We start from the raw sequence: 20859 nt of genomic DNA, 5'->3' as shown, positions 1-20859 counted from the left end.
TGGATTTGTTGACTGGAAATGCTTTGCATCGAGTTCATCAAAAAGATCATTCATTTCTTTAACAAATATCTGCGTGGGCTTGGCAAAATTTATCAAGTTTTCGTCATTACCAAATAAATTTTGACTACACATCATGTCAATACCTGACGCTACCGAATTGCTCAATACTTGTGTTGCGCGTGAAACGCTCATTTTTTCGAAAATGCTTGGGTAAATATGAGCCTCCGTCAATTTTGGGCAAATTTTAAAATTGGAATTCTTTTGATCAATATCAAATAACTTCCTAATGACCTTAAAGCTTGCAGTGACATGGGCGGTTGGAATATCATATTTCATAAATACATTACGTATGGACTTTATGAGATGGCAATAGTCAAACATGCAAAAATTGAATATTTGTGCACGACAACGATCCCAAACATACTGCGGAAGTGGTCAAAAACTGGCTTTCGCAGGAAAATATTACCCAGCTCGATTGGCCAGCATAAAGTCCGGATTTAAATCCAATCGAAAACTTGTGGAATGATGTGAAGACGATGGTTGGACAAAAAAAATTTAAAAATATCGATGAACTTTGGGAAGGTGTACAGGAAGCATGGAACTCTATTCCTTTGGACAGGTGCCAAAAGTTAATAGAGAGTTTACCACGCAGGTGTGAAGGAGTTATACAGAATAACGGCTATTCTACCAAATATTGATATGGTAAATAATAATAGTCAACAATCTTTTCTCAATTCTTACAAATATTTAATATTTTTTACAGAAATAAGTCTTTGTCCAAATCCCACTATGACCAAATAAGAATTACTTCTATTTTATCATATTTTTACTAGGGAAAACTGTCTACTTTAAGTTATTTTGTCTTATAATAAAGTGTTAAATATATTTAGTTAAAAAAAACTGGATTTAATTTGGTTTCATATCTTTTAATCGAGCATTATATTGAACTCTTTTTAAGTGCGCTAAACGTTTGACCATAGCTGTATGTCCTATCCTAATACATGTATATAAACATGCATACATACAATTACGCGCAATTTTCATAAAAAAACAAAAAGAACAAATCTGTAAACATGCATACAAATCATATGGACATATCAAATGAACAAATCTGTTCTGTACGCAACCAAATGTAAGCTAATGTAAACTACATTTTTTCACTCTTGCGTATCACTCTCTCCCTCTCATTTCTCTCCGGCAGCCATATTAATTAATTAACTTGTGCTGATTTCATTTTCTTACCCGTGTATTGTTAGAGCCCAAAATGAGGAACGGGCCGGGACTGCGCCTTCTCTGAGAAGGCTCAGGAACGAATGGGCAGAGAACGTTAATGTATAGAGAAGTCTCAATGACAGGAACGTATGGAATTTCGAGGGGTACTCGTCTCGCGAAGACAATTTCACCATAGACACATTTTTCAACAAAAATTAACAGTGAGGGGCTGAATTATGTAAATTTAGCAGCAGTCGATAAGAATTTCTTGGTGATTAGAAGCAAAGAATGTTAGGTAGCTTTTTAATATGACCTATATATTTGAATTTTTCCAAATCATCCAAAATTATATACATATGTAATGTCTGTCTGTCTGGTGTCTGTAAAACTTTGTTGAATCCCTTCAACTGAATACAAATCCTCTATAGAAAACGCCTCATTACCAGGCGCACAGGAAGATGGCATATGCAAATGTAAATTTGTGAATTTATATACATATGCGCATATGTATATGCTGTGTGTATGTATGCTCACTAGCGACAGCTCAAAATAAAACGGTAGACTTCTCAAGAAATCCAGCGCGCACTCATAGGCGCTGCGCACATTCATAGGCACAGCATTGTACATATACACATATTTACGTACATATATTGATGCATACATATGTACGAAGCCGCGGGCACTCGACTTGACAAAAATTCAAGATTTATCAAATATTGGAAAATAATTCTACGCGAAATATTCCAATATTGACTATTTTCGAATTGTCGAGAAAATTGGCATATGGGCGGCTCGTTTTATGAATGAAAGTTTTTGCTCTTAGAACTATGAGCTCGAACTTATCAATGAATTTTTTGATGATGAGTTTTTGTTGCACAGTACAATAGTTGAAACTGTTCGGCGCCACCGCGACTGTTCAGCGCTATGGCAACTAGAATGATGGCCGCTACGCCTGCGTCTATGACTGCATTTTGTTCTTGTAGTCGCTAGGCATAGAATTTTAGCTTTGAACGACATACGCATTCTGAGGAATAAAGCGAGTGCCCTGTGTGTGCGGTTGTATGTACATGCATATGTGTATATTAATAAGCATTGTTTTGCTTGAATTCAATTCACATATTTATATTTGCATATGCCATCTTCCTGTGTGCCTGGTAATGAAGCGTTTTGTATACAGAATTTATTGATTTGATCAATTGAATGTAAAGGGTGTTTTTTTTAGAGGTTAGGTTTTCAAGTTGGCACTACTTTTTTCGTAGATGGTCTTTTTGACAGCTGTCACTTGATTTATGCTCAGTTTGGTTTGCCATTTCATAATGAATAGACTTACACCTGAACAACTTTTGCAAATCGTGCAAATTTATTACGAAAATAATGGTTCGGTTCGCGCGACGCATCGAAGAAAATTTTGTTCAGCGATGAAGCTCACTTTTGGTTGAATGGGTATGTCAATAAGCAAAATTGTCGCATTTGGAGTGAACATAATCCACAAGCCATTGCTGAGACGCCGTTACATCCTCAAAAAGTCACTGTTTGGTGTGCTCTATGGGCAGAGGGAATCATTGGTCCATATTTCTTTAAAAATGAAGCCGGCCATAATGTTACAGTCAATGGAGAGCGCTATAGAGCCATGATTAATGACTTTTTCGTGCCTGAATTGGACGATGTTGATGTGGACGACCTTTGGTTCCAACAAGACGGCGCTACATGCCATACAGCCAACGCAACAATCGATTTATTGAAGGAAACTTTTGGTGAGCGCATTATCTCGCGCCGTGGACCTGTGGCGTGGCCTCCAAGATCGTGCGATATAACACCGCTGGACTATTTCTTGTGGGGCTATGTGAAGTCGCTTGTCTACGCAGATAAGCCCGAGACGATTGACGTCTTGGAAGAGAATATTCGGCGCGTTATTGCTGACATACGGCCCCAATTGCTGCAAAAAGTGGTCGAAAATTGGACCTCTCGGCTGGAATTTATTCGAGCCAGCCGCGGCGGCCACTTGCCCGAAATCATTTTTAGAACATAATGGCAAACCCTAATCTTTATAATAAAGCTAAATTCTTGGCCATAACATTAAATTATATACGTTTTATTTCATCTTGAAAACCTAACCTCTAAAAAAAACACCCTTTACATACATAGATAGATATAGTAGGGCATCAAGTGTGCATATACGCCCATGCACACACGTCGATGCATATGCAGAAGAAGTTGTTTTAGCATTTGCAGGAATTCGATCATTCGAATATTTACTTCCTAATTATTGCATGCAATATGATAAGGCGATGCTCGTGAGGTAGGTCATGCTGCTTCAGTGCATACATATGCGTGCAACACTATATTTATTAAAGATGCAATAGAACTTAGTTGTCCCATATACATATGTATGCAAATATGTTTCTTTGAAGTTTTATTTTATTTATTTTAAATTTCAAAGTTTTATACTATCTATAAAATGCATACATATATGAATTATTCCCTGTAAAATACATAAGTAAATTGAAAAAAAAAAATCGTTTGGCAAAGGAACAAAAAATGCATATTCAAATGTAAATACATATGCCGATATACCAAAACACTTGTATGCTATGAATTAATTTCGACTCAAAATATTAGTAAAAATTTTCATCAAATTTGTTTAGTTTTAAATTTACTAAAACGCACATACCAAAATGTGAGAGGTAAATTAAATCAAAATATTAAAGTTACTTTGATTTGAAATGTTGGCGCATATAATAAATTCAATCATTTTTTCTTCATCACTTTTGTTTGAAAATACAAATTGAATAAATTTTCGTTTACCAAGGGAACATAAAAATGCACAAGCAAAAATGCCTTGCAAAATGCCGTCGGCATTCGTCAATTTGATTTCATACAGAAACCAAAAACTGAGCAGAGCCAATGTACTTGTACATAATTCACTGTAATCAGCTCTGTTAAGAACTTCCCCGCTGTCGAGTTAAGCGAGGTGAAATAGTGTTCGCGGTTTCACTTCATTTTTGACAATTCACACTATTCGTAGCTCGTGAGAATTCTCTATATTTAACGTTCTCTGGAATGGGCGGTTAAATGTCAAATCACATCAAAACGAGGGTAAGAAAATTAACAGAAGAGAGTTAACATAGCGGAGCGTAGTCAACAGAAATAAATATAGCGTTTGCATTGAAATGTAAAATGCCATGATTTGGTGTTAGGGAAAAGAAAATAACAGAAGACTTGTACATTTTTCTTTCATGCTTATTTGCCGTCGGCATTTTGCATGCGAAAATGGATTATTTCTTGTGAGATGAATAAATTAATTCTAAGTAACGCAATAGCACCGTAGGCCTAAGTAGCTAGTGTGCTCTATCAAATAATATTTCTCTAATAAATAATAATAATAATAATTATAAGTATATGCATGCATGAATATGAAATTTTAAGTATCTAATTGACTAAATTGTATTGAATTTAGGTATATTATCAAAATTATTCAAATATCATAACACAAAAAATAACTTTGTAAACCATTCATTTACATCATGGTTTATTATTCAGCAATATGTTGTACTTTTTAAATTATTATATACATATGTATGTATGTATATTCATATACTATAAAGTGTTGAATATATATGTATAACATCTACCATCCATATTCATGTGGGCAGAAAAAAATCTTGACTTGCCTCAAAACCCAGCTCATACACCTCTCATACACATCTACATATTATATAAAGAATTCAAAGCAAATAGACAAACGTATGCAAACATATTTCTAATATACATATGTATGTATGCAAAAATCACATTTCTCTTTCATGCTTATTTCCCGTAGGCATTTTGCATGCGCAAATGGATTATTTCTTGAATGTGAAATTTTAAGTATCTAATTAACTAAATTGTATTGATATTAAGTGCATTATCAAAATAATTTCAAAATACTCACATAAAAAGTTGGCTTTGTAAACTATTCATTTGCATCAACGGTTATTATTCAACAATATGTGTCCTTTTTAAATTTTTATATCCATATGTATGTATATTCATATACTAAACGGATATACATATGTAACATCTACCATCCATATTCATGTGGGCAGAAAAAAATCTTGACCTGCCTCAAAACACAGCTCATATGTATCTACATATAAAAAATTCAAAAGCAAATAGACAAACGTATGCAAACATATTCCTAGCATATGCAAAAAAACTCATCTAAACGATATTCGCGTACATATACATATCTATGTATGTATGCATATACATATGAATACATATGTTGGGACAATGTACATATGTACGTAAAAGTTTCTATTCTAAGCAAAACAATGAATATTCGTATATACGTATAACCGCACATACTTACTTTATGCCTCTACACGTGTATGCTTCCAAAACTAAAATTCTAAGCCTAGCGACTACAAGAACAAAATGCATTCATAGGCGTAGCTGTTGCGGCCATGATTATTTACCCGCGACGGCGCTGAACAGTTTCAAATATTAAAAAGCACAACAAACACAAAGTCATTGATAAGTTCGAGCTCATATTTCTACGAGCAAAGTACTTTCATTCATAAACGAGCCGCCCAATATGCCAATTTTCTCGACCATACGAAAATAGATAATATTGGAATATTTCGCGTTGAATTATTTGCCAGTATTTGGTAAATCATGAATTTTTGTCAAGTCGAGTGGCCGCGGCTCCGTACATACATATGTATGCATCAATATATGTATGTAAATATGTGTTCTCAATTCTCGACAGCAATAGCAAATCGAAATATTTTTTCTGTCGCAAGTGCTCGCGGTCTCATATGTATGTATGTCTATGGAAGTTTGTAGGCATGTATTTATGTGTATGCGTGTTTGCTTTTGCACGTCCATATGAACGATTTTTCATATGCAGATATTCATTTGATTTAGCTGAACGAATATATTGATTTTGTAAGGAAATCATGTCGAATTAAATTATTGGTATATGTTCATTTAAGTTCTTCTTACCAAATAAATATTATTATCCTTAAGAAAATTGAAACCCTAGTTTTTTTAATCTAAATTTTTTATTTTTACAAACAAGTAAGTTAACTACTCATATATAGTATGTATGTATATATGTATATATTACAATACTATAAATAATAGGTATTTATTGTACATTTCCTGAAATGAAAAAAAATATATAAACTTGTGAAAGCACGAATTACGAAATTGTTCTCATATTATAACAATTGCTCACACGACTTCGATATTGACATCGATTAAGTCATTGCGATTTAACTGATTTTTAAAACACTAATCTTAATCCATCGTGATTAAGTGAAAATTGTAGTGGTTTAAAAATCTTGGCTCAGGTACTACCTGAAAAAGAAGATAAAAGGAAAACCTGAAAGATGGAGAAAGACCTGAAAAATAAAAAAATCTGGAAAATAGGAGAAATAAATTTAAATAAATACATATTAGAATAAACAATAAATAAACGCTGGTTTTACTTACCCTAAGGACCTGTTCAACTCACCTTGTTGGACCCTGACCTACAAGGTACGACAACTTTTTTAGTTTATCGTTGCGCTTTTGGGTATTTTCTTGCCGTATAAGCCATTTTGCATTTTTGAATAGAAGTACAATGTACTTAGTACATATATCAAAAAGTCGAGTACCTTGATGCGATGATTTCGGTCTACTTGTTTGGTGGAACATCATCATAGCCTAATTAAAATTTTTATTTTTATTTTTACAAAATTTAAATTGAGGTATATTCAGTATAATCATATACATATATAAAACTAGAACCCGCATGCATGGATGTGTATATTAAGCTTTTCAATAGGCACAAAGTATTGAAAACGACATCCAAGCATACGATTATCAGTTTATGTACATATGTACAGTGAACCAAAAAGAAACTGGGGCACTAATATTTAAAAAAAGATTCAAAGATTTATAAGAAATAATAATTGGTGAATCGTGAAGCCTTTTTCACGATTTTAAGTGTTCGAAAAAAACAAGCGCTGAAATTTTTCACGAAGTTTATTTATCGAGTTCTGACAATAGAAAGCTTCTTATTACTAATTTAAATTTATGCATAAGCCAAGACGCTTATGTTATATTGGAAAGGTCCTGCTATTTTACCTGTTACAATATGAAGGTCACATATCGTATGATTTTCTGAAATAGCAGGACAAAAATACAATGAGCAAGAATAGTACGACAAACTTATGCTAATGCTGTAATTTATTGGGCAAAAACAATGCATAACGAAAGGTGCGAAGATAGTGGAAGTAAGTAAATGGGAGCTCCAGCGAAGACAATAGCGACGTTAGCGACGACAACAACAACTGCAGTGATGAGAGAGTGTGAATGTAAATTTGATAGCTGTAACGACAATTGGAAGTACAGGGGCGGCGTCGATGAATTATAAAGAGGGGCGCGAACATACTCCCCCCCTTGAAAGCATAGCTTTCAATGTTACTCTAGTGGACTTGTATTGTCAATTGGTAGTTTGCATACCTTTGCTATGGCCCGTTTGTAAACGCCATTGACTGTTTTCACTTCTACTACTCTAACCTTACCATCAGTACCTGGCACAGTAGCTGTAATGCGACCCATGGCCCATTTAAGTGGTGGTAAAAGCTCGTCCTTTAGTAGCACTAAGTCATTCACCTTAAGATCTGGTAAGGCAGTATTCCATTTTGAACGTTTTTGCAGCTCCTTTAAATAATCTTCCTGCCAACGCCGCCAGAATTGCTGCTGAATGTATTGGATGATTTGATAGCGGCCTAACATAGTTGAACTGGCTATTGTTGGTTCAGGAACAGTTAGAAGAGCTCGGCCGATAAGGAAATGGCCCGGAGTAAGCGAACGAAGATCATTGGGGTCACTAGATATTGGAGTTAGTGGCCGACTATTTACTATGGCCTCAGCTTGGCAAACGATGGTGTGAAGTTCGTCGTGTGATAGCACGTTGCAGCCGATAGCGCGGCGCAAATGGTATTTAGCAAGTTTCACAGCGCTCTCCCACAAACCTCCAAAGTGCGGTGATCTTGGAGGAATAAATTTCCATTCGATCCCCTCGTTTCTGCAAAATTCTTCAACGCGTTGTATATGTTCTTGTGTTACGAATGACTGAAGAAGTTTTCGTAACTCCTGGTTAGCTCCAATGAAGTTTGTTGCGTTGTCTGAGACAATGACGCGACACTTTCCTTGTCTGGCTATGAAGCGCTTGAGTGTCGCGATGAATGCAACGGTCGACAGGTCAGGAGCAATCTCTAAGTGCACAGCTTTTGTAGTAAAGCAGACGAAAACTGAAATGTAAACCTTTATTGGTGAACGACCTCTAATTTTTTGAGTTACTAATAAGGGACCACAGTAGTCAACACCTGTAGTTTCAAACGGATGCGATGGGGTAACACGGCTTGTTGGCAAAGCTCCCATGATTTGCTCTGTAACAAATGGGCGAAAACGGTAGCAGATGATGCAGTTGTGAATAACTTTCCTAATAACTATCCGTGCGCGGGTTATCCAGAACTTGTCGCGAAGGATGTTCAATAGTGTTTGAGCCCCAGCATGAAGGTTTGTGCGATGTGCATGCGTTATAAGTGAGCATACGAAGGGGTGCGAATGTGGCAGCACGATCGGATGTTTAGCATCGAAACTTAGGGTCGAGTTCCTTACTCTTCCCCCAACTCGTATTAGTTGCTTATGCATAAAAGGTGACAACGAAGCAAGTCTAGAATTTTTATTAATGAGGTGATTGTTCAAAAGTTTAGAATATTCCTCGCGAAAATACATTTGCTGAATTCTCCTACATACTAGTTCAAGTGTTTGGGTTATTTCCTCAGGGGTGAACGAAGGCCTACGTACCTTTGTGATGAAGCATCTTACATACGTGAAGATACGCAGAAATTTGTTGAACCTATTTATGTATTTGTTTTCAGCAATGATATCTACTTCCCGTTCGCTGATTAAAGCTATTCGTTGTCTGCGTTGTTCAGGTACATCTGGAACAGTGTCGAATGAGGATCTGGGCCACTTTTCTTGACCAAGCTTCAAAAATTGCGGGCCTTGAAACCAAAGTGGATTTTCCCGGATGCCAGCCACTGTTGTGCCACGAGAAACAAGATCAGCAGGGTTGAGTTCGGATGGTACATGATGCCATTTGTACTTCGATGTCAACTGTTGGATTTTTGTTACGCGGTTGGCCACAAATACTGTCCACCGATTTGGTTCCCCTCGAATCCAACACAACGCAATCGTTGAGTCGGTCCAGCAGTGAATATTATTCAAGTTTGGTGAAAATATTGCAACAACGGTTTGTAGAAGCTCGGCCAATAACATTGTTGCACACAACTCAAGCCGTGGCAAACTAATTTGCTTTGTTGGAGCCACACGAGATTTTGCGCAAAGCAATGCGGACGAGATTTCTTTCTCCATGCGCGTCACGAGGTAAATGCACGCGCCATACGCTCTAGTACTGGCATCTGCAAAGGCGTGGATTTAAGTTGTGCTATCCATGGGAACATACCTTGGTATTTGAATGTTGTTAATAGCGCTCAGATGCTCCTGAAATGCGCACCACTGTGTGTAAATGTCTTGAGGTACGCTTTCGTCCCAATCTAACTTCAGTTCCCAGAGTTGTTGCATCAGGATTTTGCCGGCGACGATGAGAGGGTTCAGCAACCCAAGAGGATCAAACAAGGCAGCTATTTGTGATAATATAGAACGCTTGGTTGGTTTACGCAATGCTGCTGGTCCATTGTAGCTGAAGAAAAAGGCATCCTTAGAAGGTGACCATTTCAGACCGAGAGTTTTAACGTAATCTGAGTCCCCTAGTGTAATTATTTCTTCTCTGTCATCTAAAGGTATGTCGTCGATGATTTCCATGTTGTTTGCAGCAAACTTGCGTAGAGGAAATCCAGCTCGTTTAAGCAAGGCCGCAACTTGCCGCTTGATTTCAATGACCATGCTCACAGTAGAGGCACCCGTCATCAAATTATCAACGTAAAAGTCCTTGAGTGTAATGGCTGAGCCAATCGGAAACTCTTTAGACTCCATTTTAGCTGCTTTCAGGAGGCATTTTGTTGCAAGGTAGGGGGCACAGCTTGTCCCATATGTAACGGTCTGCATCTGGTACATTCTTACTGGAGCTTGTAATGAATCGCGCCATAAGATACATTGCCATGTCTGTACATCTTTGCGATATCGGCTATCAAGACGTATCTGTGACTTCGGAATCGAGTGAGAATCGTGAAAATGTCATCTTGAAGTGTAGGGCCTACTCGAAGCACGTCATTCAGGGATTTCCCATTTGAGGTTTGGCATGACGCATCAAAAACGACTCGTAATTTTGTGGTGCTGCTGTCAGTCTTCATAACGCAGTGGTGTGGAATGAAATTTCGGCCCTATTTGACGTTTTCGATAACCTTCATGTGCTGCATCTGCTCATACTCGTGCATGAACTCACGATAACTTTTTAAGAGAGAAGAATTCTTTGAGAGTTTATATTCAAGGGCTACTAACCTTCGAAACGCTATGTCGTATGACTGGCCTAATGCGACTGGCGTTTCCTTAAATGGTAGGCGGACGATGAACCTTCCGCTTGTCGGGCACCTTGTCGTAGTGTGCTTGAAGAACTGCTCACAGGTCAATTCGTTATCTGAAAGCAGTTTGTGTGGGTTGTTGTATCCTTCAACTGTCCAAAACCTTTCCACCAAATTGTCTAAAGTTATTTGGTTTTCCACAGCTAGAAATGTTTTATATGTGGGCAACGATGTGAGCGATGATGATGAGTCCGATGGAGCTGTGCCAGAAACGATCCACCCTAGCTTGGTCTTTTGAAGGATGGGATATCTGATGTCATCTTTGATTTGGCCCACAAGTAGTAGATCGAAAAATATTCCGGCACCGATCAGGCAGTCGATGCCACCTGGTTCGCTAAATCTTTCGTCGGCAAGCTTGATGTTGTTTGGAATTTGAAACCCCTTCGAGATGATGCTGCTGCTTGGTTGTTTTGATGTGATTGTAGGAATTATCACAGCTTCCAAGCTTGAAGTATATTCGGTGTGAATTGACTTCATAGTTACATAACAAAGCTGATGTGTTTTTGTCGTGGTGGCACCTATGCCGCTAACTTCAATGCTTCGTTTGATCCGTGGAAGACGAAGATGTTGTGCGATATGTTCTGTTATGAAATTGAGCTGTGATCCTGAATCCAAAAGTGCACGAACAATAAGTGATGATCCCGATGAATTGCACAAGTGAATACGGGCTGTAGCAAGAATGACATCGCCGCCGATCTGCTCTGCTTTCATGGTGACTTGGTTGCCATTCTCGCTTTTCGGACCACTGGTGTTGTTGTTGCGAATATTCGGTATAGCATCGCTTTCATTATTCCTGTGTAGCAGTGTATGGTGGCTAACTTTACATTGTTGACACCTACGGTTGGACGGACAGTTGCTTGAAGTATGGTTCTTACCCAGGCAATTCAAACACAGGCTAAGACGCTTCACAAGAAAATATCTATGCAATGGGTTCATATTCATGAACTTTTCACAGCTGAAAGGGCTATGGTGAGGGCTTGAATCACATAGCAGACACCTGTTGTGTGAATTCGCAACTGCCAACGCGTATTTGTTGCTGGTTTTAGGCGAAGGTTTTTTCATCGGGGTTGACCATTGGTTGGCTGCCTTGTTGGTTTCAAGCATGTTGAATGTCTGGCAGCGACGCTCAAGGAATGCAGCAAGGTCTGCCCAAGTTGGTATATTTAAAGGTGATGAACTTCTGCAATTCCAGTTGATGGCCACTTCTTCTTCCCATTTTGTTCGAGTTGCTGAATCTAACTTACTTATTATGACGTGTAATAGAATTGCTTCCCCGATTTGTTCCGAAGTTGCTAGTGACTGCATGGCCCGAAGATTGACGTTGATTGTGTCGATGAAGTTGCGAAGCAAATATGTATTCGATGACGACAAATTCGTGAGGTCACAAATTTGCTGCATGTGTGACTGGAAGATTAAACGGCTATTGTTGAAACGACTGACTATGAGGTCGAGCGCCGTATTGTAGTTTTTGCTTGTCACTTCGAGTGATTGTATTAGTCGCGAGGCTTCGTCAGTGAGACATGACCTGAGGTATTGAAATTTTTCAACCTCTGTCAAGTCTTTGTTGTTGTGCACGAGGGTGGTAAAGACATTGTAGAAGTCCAACCACTGCGACTGCTCCCCGCTGAATTTCGTTAACTGCAATTTTGGCAAATTGATGCGATGTGTAGATTGCCGCTCCACTTGTGTGCTACTCATGTGACTGAGCGGTTGGACTCTTTGCAGTTCTTCTAATTGGTCCAGTAATGCGGTTTTTGCTTCGATGTAAGTATCTTCAAAGGTCACACGATGGTCTTCATTTAGTTGAGATTCATCCAGCTCCTCTAATTGAGTTTTTAATGTCTCCAGTGCACTGTATTGGCGCTCTACCAAATCCAATTTCGCAAACGTCTTAAGAGATTCTCACGCTGATGAATTTTTACTCGAACGCTGCGCTGTATCATCGATGCTTCTCGTTTAGGTTCACTCACATTGGCTGGTGCTGCGGTGGCGCCTTCATCCACTAGGATATTCTCAGGATCCATTATAGAATTTTTTATTCGAAGAAAAACAAGTTCAAAAAATTTTAAAATTAATAAAAGCCGAAATCTAATCGTCAGATCCGGCTCGAAGGACCGTGGTGAATCGTGAAGCCTTTTTCACGATTTTAAGTGTTCGAAAAAAACAAGCGCTTAAATTTTTCACGAAGTTTATTTATCGAGTTCTGACAATAGAAAGCTTCTTATTACTAATTTAAATTTATGCATAAGCCAAGACGCTTATGTTATATTGGAAAGGTCCTGCTATTTTACCTGTTACAATATGAAGGTCACATATCGTATGATTTTCTGAAATAGCAGGACAAAAATACAATGAGCAAGAATAGTACGACAAACTTATGCTAATGCTGTAATTTATTGGGCAAAAACAATGCATAACGAAAGGTGCGAAGATAGTGGAAGTAAGTAAATGGGAGCTCCAGCGAAGACAATAGCGACGTTAGCGACGACAACAACAACTGCAGTGATGAGAGAGTGTGAATGTAAATTTGATAGCTGTAACGACAATTGGAAGTACAGGGGCGGCGTCGATGAATTATAAAGAGGGGCGCGAACAATAATATTGACGGTAACTCCGTTTATTTTTTCTTCACTGTACATACATATACTCGTATGAGACATACATAATAATAAATTAATTTATATTACTTACCCAAGTTTAAAGTTGGAACCGCTCCATTCTTAAGATATTTTGGTCCCACGGCATCCTCCTCAAAATGTTTAATACATACAAATGAATTATGCATTGGTATTTGCATTGAGGGTGAGATCCGCAAATTCTCTTTCCACAAATTTGATAATTCCCGATTTTTGGGAAATGCAAAAGAACGAACGCTTTGTGCACTATTACACTCCCGAACGAACACGACATTTTGAAGCTTTAGGCATTTTTTTCTTTTATTAATTAGTTATTAACACCTTCAAAATGTTTGCTTCACCGCGGATGTGCACTTACAATTGCCTTTCTTTTCGAATTAGAATTCAAACCAAAGTTCAATTGGTTACAAGCAATCATAAGAGCTTTTCAATATTTGGCGCAATTTTCATAATATATATGTACATATGTATATATATTTATCCAATCAAAATCAAATCTAATGCAATCATACATTTTTTCCAATATTTGGCGCAATTTTCATATATGTAAACCTAATATACATATGTCCTTTGCTAATATAGGGTTATTCAATAGGTGCGCTTCAACTTTTTTCCGATAGGGAGGGCGAACGACGCAATATTTTTTATTTTTCGATTGTCATTTGTAAACTTCATTAGTATACATTTCATCATGGAACGCTACACACTTGAGCAACGATTGCAAATCGTGCAAATTTTTTATGGAAATAATCGTTCTGTTGCTGCTACTTTAAGAGCATTACGGCCATTTTACGGTCCATTTAACAAGCCGTCCCGTTTTGGGGTTATGTGAAGTCATTAGTCTACAGTAACAAGCTGGCGACGATTTGTGAGCTCAGAGCCAATATTGAACGCGAAATTGCTGGAATTTCGGCCGATTTATGCAAAAGAGTGGTTGAAAATTGGGTTCAACGATTGGACTTCGTAAAACGTGCACGCGGTGGTCATGCAAAAGAAATCGAATTTCATACTTAAATGTATATTTTCAAACTCGATAATAAAAAAAAAAATAGTTAAAAAGTCAAACCGTTTGTGTTTTATTCAAAAAAGTTCAAAAGTTGAAACTCTCTTACTGAAAAACCCTATATACATATGTATATAAACATGCATACATAAAATTTCGCGCAATTTTATAACTTAATTACATACATATGTCCTAAATTACGCGCAATTTCCATAAAAAAACCAAAAAGAACAAATCTGTAAACATGCATACAAATCATATGGACATATCAAATGAACAAATCTGTTCTGTACGCAAGCAAATGTAAGCTAATGTAAACTACATTTTTTCACACTTGCGTATCACTCTCTCCCTCTCATTTCTCTCCGGCAGCCATATTAATTAATTTCCTACTGTTAACCAGTGTTCGGACTTCTACCACTTTTTTGCGAAAATTTGAATTTCTACCACTTCTACCACGCAAGCTAAAAAATCTACCACTTTTTTCAACTTTTGTAAAAGTCAATCTTTTTCACACACTATTTTCCAAAATATTATTATATGTTATGAATTACAATATTATATTAGAACTTTTGTTCTACTAAAAAAAGAAACAGGCTGGCAGCACTTTAATATATCGTCAAATACTTTGCGCAATGAATGATGTTGGCAACAGTGACGTTTGACACATCATTTTGCGCCACTCATTTAATATTGTTGCGTTTTCGTATTTGTTGAAGATGGAGAAATTCCTAAAAAGGTAAACTTTTTTAATATTGAGATTTGTGTACAGAAATATAAAATACAAACTTCTTTAGAATATGTACTGCAGAAAACGTGCCTGCAACGACTGAGTCGTCAAATAATAATGAGCCGACAAAAAAGAAATCTAAGTACAATCAAAAATACAAGCAGGAATGGGAAGATGGTCGGGAATGGCTAGAAAATGCAGACTTTAAAGCATTCTGTAAATATTGCAAAACGTTTCTTGCAAATGATGTAACATTATTAGACCGGCATGCTAATACTAAAAAGCATATGAATGCAGTGAACACGAAACATCAGGCCCGTCTGAAGCAAATCACCATTTCGGAAAGTGTTGAAAAAAATTCAGAAACTACACACCAATCTAAGGAACTTGCGATGGTTATGTACTGTGTGCAACATTCTCTGCCATTTACGTTGATGGATACATTGCCAAAGCTGTTAAATTTTCTTAGCTCTGATGAGAGAGGTGTAAAGTGCTGTTCAAAAAAAGCAACGGCTATAGTGAATGAAATTGTGGGTCCATACGCTAGAGAGGACATGCCAACGAGTTAAAGTCCCCTTGCTTTTCTATCATCATTGATGAGGGTACAGATATAAGTATGAAGAAGTGTCTTGTGTTAATTGTTCGCTATATCCCAGTTGGAAAACACAGTGTTGTTGATCGCTTCTTTGGACTTTTAGAAGTTGTAGATGGTACGGCAAAAGGATTATATAACGCTATTGTAAATTATTTTAAGAACCTCAAGGTGCCAACAACTAATATGATAGGCCTAGCAACAGACAATGCATCTGAAATGCGGGCAAAACATAATAGTGTAAAACAAAAATTCCAAGGATCAAACAAACATTTATTTTTTTTAGGTTGTACGTGCCATTCTCTTAATTTATGTTCATCTGCTGCTTCTAAGCAATTGCCTGCAAGGTTGGAAAAGCCCGTGCGTAATGTGTACTCATTTTTCTCACACAGCTCCAAGCGCCGAAATGACTTTCGACAGTTACAAGATTATTTTCAAGCTATGCCTCACCAAATTCTGAAAGTTTGTGAAACACGATGGCTGTCTATGGAAGCAGCAATCGAACGTATAATAGAACAGTGGAAGCCTTTGAAGTATTTCTTTTCAATGTATTCTTTTGAAAAATTAACCGATTTATGCGCGACCGATATTTTAAATGAGCTTAATGACACAAATTTTGCGTACTTTTTATTTTTAAATGACATTTTAAAAAATATTCTATTGGAGTATTCTGAACAAGGAGTATTAATCAAAAGGAACAATGATACATTTATTATACTCACGAACAACTACTTTTTTTAGAGAATTGCTGCAAAATTTTGTACGTCTTGAGCATATTTCTTTGGATGCGAATTATAAAGATACAAAACTTCATTTACCATTTTCACAAATGTTTTTCGGTGTACAATGTAACAAATTTTTACAAACCAACCCAATTGATATTAATGAAATAAAAAATGATCTACTTAAGTATTATTTATGCCTATGTGACGATTAAGCAATTTAAGTAAGTACATGTGCTATTTGGCAGTTTTGCCACATAGTAGCGCGGCAGCCGAACGTTTGTTTTCAATCGTGAAAATTATGAAAACCGAAAAAAGAAATCGCTTGAAAACAAACACAATAAATAACCTTATATTTGCTAAAGAAATGTGTGATGGTCAAGAAATATATATTCCTTCCAGAAACTTAATACGTTTTCGCAATAGCTTCAAGTATATATATAGATGGAAATTTCGTTCCAAAAGCATAAGTTTTTTATATTTATGTGGTTGTAATAGCTTTAAAAAACTGAAGTACAAATTTTTTTTACGAAATCTTATGTGAAATATTATATTTATGTTTGTTATTAAATAAATAAAGCATATAGTCCGTGAGCCAGGTGCTAATTTTTGCCAGTCATTTCCTCTCAGTCGATAATTCGTAAAATGACTCGGATAGTTGCATTATGAAGCATTGTGAACGTCAGCTGCGGCTCCGAGGGTGGGTTGAGCAGTTATAGCCACCCTCGCACGTAAAAAAAAAAATTATTTTTAGTCATTTCCTCCCGATTAAAACATTGATCAAATTAAAGTTAGACTAATATTTTGAAGAAATAAAATTGTCAGCTGATTATAAAGTGGTGGATTATACGTCAGCTGGTCACACAAATATGAAAAAAAAAAATATTTTTTCAGTGATTTCCTCCCAAACGAAAATTTATCAGATGATAGTTTATGTATTGTTTTTAAATAATTTTATTTTTTTTTAAACATGTATCCTAAATTATTTTTTGTATTTTTAAACAGATGACGATAATGAAGACATGGTGGAAAACAGCTCTGACAGCGACTCTGACAGTGAGTCAGAAAGAGAAGAAAGTGAGATGAGCAGAAGCGAAAATGAAAATGATTAAATTACCAAATATAATTAAATAACTTTTTGTATTAAATCTTAAACATTATTAATTTAAGTACTGAAAAATTATAAATTAGTTGATTTGCTTAACAAAATATTTATTTATAATATTTCTATTCTTAAGAATCGGAAAGTTCCCATAAAAAAATTGATTTAATCGAAACATTGCCATAAAATTATACATTTCAGCTTGCACATTAAATGTAATGTTGAATAACTTCAAGCACGTCATTTCCTCCCGAAAAAAAATGTTTGTACGGATTGTTGAAATAATCCTGTAAGTAATAAAACAAATCAGCTGGCAGTATGTTGGGGGAAAACTCGTCAGCTGATACATTTACTTAGGCTGTAAATGTTTCCGACTAGCTCCTACGTTACACCTTCAGGGCATCAGCTGACGCACATTCCACCTACATATAGCCAGCTGACTTATTTATTTATTAAAAACAATACATAAACTATCATCTGATAAATTTTCGTTTGGGAGGAAATCACTGAAAAAATATTTTTTTTTTTCATATTTGTGTGACCAGCTGACTTATAATCCACCACTTTATAATCAGCTGACAATTTTATTTCTTCAAAATATTAGTCTAACTTTAATTTGATCAATGTTTTAATCGGGAGGAAATGACTAAAAATAATTTTTTTTTTTTACGTGCGAGGGTGGCTATAACTGCTCAACCCACCCTCGGAGCCGCAGCTGAAGTTCACAATGCTTCATAATGCAACTATCCGAGTCATTTTACGAATTATCGACTGAGAGGAAATTGGTCGTGAAAATCTGTCGCTGGCTTACGGACTAATATTTAAGTTTATTTTGAGCTGTGGCTAGTGAGCATACATACACACAGCATATACATATGCGCATAAGTATATAAATTAACAAATTTACATTTGGATATGCCATTTTCCTGTGTGCCTGGTAATGAAGGGTTTTCTATAGAGGATTTTGATTCAGTTGAAGGGAATTCAACAAAGTTTTACAGACATCAGACAGACAGACATAACATATGTATATAATTTTGGATGATTTGGAAAAAAATCAAATATACATAGGTCATATTAAAAAGCTACCTAACATTCGTTGCTTCTAATCACCAACAAATTCTTATCGACTGCTGCTGAATTTATGTACATAATTCAGTCCCTTACTGTTAAGTTTTGGTGAAAAATGTGTCTGTGGTGATCAGTCTTCGCGAGACGAGTACCCCTTGAAATTCCATACGTTCCTGTCATTGAGACTTCTCTATACTTTAACGTTCTCTGGTTTACGTTCTCTGAAAGAAGTGCAAGTTATCTTGAATATTTTAGTATTTAAAACATTTTCTTGACAATTTTCAATGCATACTTTCAGGTGGATGACTTTGAAAAGTCTCATGATTGTATAACATTACATAGCGATACAGATGTATAATGTGCATTTCTATGACTTCGTTGACAAACGATATTTTATTCGATTTATATTTAAAAAAAAAACTTAAATGTACATTCAAAGATACAAATATTTGAATTATAGGCCCAAAATTTAACATAAAAGTAACTTTAAAGTTCACTACTTTAGTTTAAAAAGAAGAGTACAAGATAAACAAAATACATTGTAAGTCGACCTCACATTTTGGTGCGTGCGTTTTAGTAAATTTGTGAAAATTGTTGCTAATTTTTTGTGCTCAAACTAATTTTAGACAAGAATGCATAAATGTATCCATTGTACATGGGCGTAGAAGTGTTTTGGTATATTGATATATTTCTAAATATATATATTATGTTAGTTAGGTTAGGTTGAAGCGGATGTCCACTGTAGGATAGGCTCATGGCCCATTGTGATGCCGCATGGGGAACTAGCCCTCCTCCCTCCTAAATCCCATGTGTACTTTTAAAAAATTTTGTAAGATTCTTAATTTCGACAAAACCGAGATCTCCTAATTCATTCAAGGATTGTCCACCCAAAATGGAAAGTCTACGACTGGATAGAGCAGGACAATGACACAGAAGATGCGGGACCGTCTCTTCCTCTTCCTCGTCTAGACAACTTCAGAAGTCGTGTGTTTGCACATTCATTCGGCGTGCCTTCCGATTAGGCAATGCCCCGTTATAACTGAAATCAGTGTGTTATATCTTCTTAGTAGAAATTCCGTGCGTTTAGCATTGAGAGTTGACCACAGCTGTCGGGCGATTTTGCCAGTGTCTTAATTACTCCATCTCTCTTTCGCTACTCTTACAATTTCCTTGCGAATACGTAGTTTACATGTTTGAAGGAGTATACCTATATCATTGTCTATGTACTCATCAGTCAATTTGGTAACGATTTTCGCTAGTTCTTCGGCTCTGCAGTTCCCCTCAATGTCACAAGGGCCAGGAACCCATGTTATCATTAAGTGAAATGACTCAGCGGTCTCGCTGAAAGATGCGCGACATTCCATGGCTACCTTGGAGGTTGTCGACTGTTTTGTGAACACCCCTGCGGGTTAGGGGATTAGAATTTGCCCGCGGTAAGGGATTCCTGTCGTAGGAGGCGACTAAAATCCACAGCTCAGTCTGCTAGTTATGTGTATTAACTTAACGGCAATAGGCCCCATTAAGATCGAGACCAGTAAGATCTTAATTATGGCAAACTGGCGATAGGAGAGGATTTTGTTTGAGATGGGCTGGTTATCGTGGTATTCTACGACTTTAGTAGGAAATAGTGACACCTTACTGAAATGGCTCCTGAGCTAATGTTACTATAGCCACCGTGCCGTTAAAACCTTGGCAGGCCTCAAGTAACGCTCTCTAGCTATCACCATTTAATTGGTCGTGTAGATTAAGTTGACTTTTCCTGGTTTGTGCCGACCCAGCTCTGAACATATGTACTCATAAAGTCATGCGTTAACCCTCGCATGGCCTCTCTACATTGTATAAATAACCATGGGCTTGAGTGGGGACCCTTACTAAATGGAGACACAAAAAACCACAAGCACAAACACAAAAACTACAACAACAGCAAGCGGTAACTAAAGCGGAAAAAGCGACAGTACCAACAACAGCTGATATGAGAAGGATAATAAAATCATATTAGCAGAGAATGCTGGGAAATATCCCTTCAAGAGAAGACACAAAATGGCAAGATCGTCGACACGGCCAACTACATCCATCTGATGGTGCGGTGATTGCAGAGTATGTTACGTCAAGAATGTGCGATCCTTTTAAAGGAAGCATCTTCACTTCACGCACGCTAATCGGCAAAGATATTGGTACTGACAACGATGCATATGGAAAATTGGGAAGTA

The 20859-nt window shown here is 36.8% G+C and overlaps 2 protein-coding genes across 2 annotated transcripts; both read right to left on the bottom strand.

The window, feature by feature from the left end:
* Positions 1-7662: 7662 nt before the first annotated feature.
* On the bottom strand, positions 7663-8628 carry LOC129250431 (uncharacterized). Its single transcript, XM_054890049.1, has one exon. The coding sequence runs from the start codon at positions 8626-8628 to the stop codon at positions 7663-7665; it is 966 nt and encodes a 321-aa protein (XP_054746024.1).
* Positions 8629-10595: 1967 nt separating this feature from the next.
* On the bottom strand, positions 10596-12817 carry LOC129250429 (uncharacterized). Its single transcript, XM_054890048.1, has 3 exons — positions 12700-12817; positions 10714-12658; positions 10596-10662 (listed from the first exon to the last, which is right to left on the bottom strand). Exons 1-3 carry the CDS (start codon positions 12815-12817, stop codon positions 10596-10598), a joined length of 2130 nt encoding a protein of 709 aa, XP_054746023.1.
* Between the last annotated feature and the right edge of the window lie 8042 nt (positions 12818-20859).

The sequence above is a fragment of the Anastrepha obliqua genome, chromosome 6 (assembly GCF_027943255.1).
Source record: "Anastrepha obliqua isolate idAnaObli1 chromosome 6, idAnaObli1_1.0, whole genome shotgun sequence".
Lineage (NCBI taxonomy): Eukaryota > Metazoa > Arthropoda > Insecta > Diptera > Tephritidae > Anastrepha > Anastrepha obliqua.
Note: the sequence above shows the minus strand (reverse complement) of the source record. Positions and strands in the feature narration are given on the sequence as shown.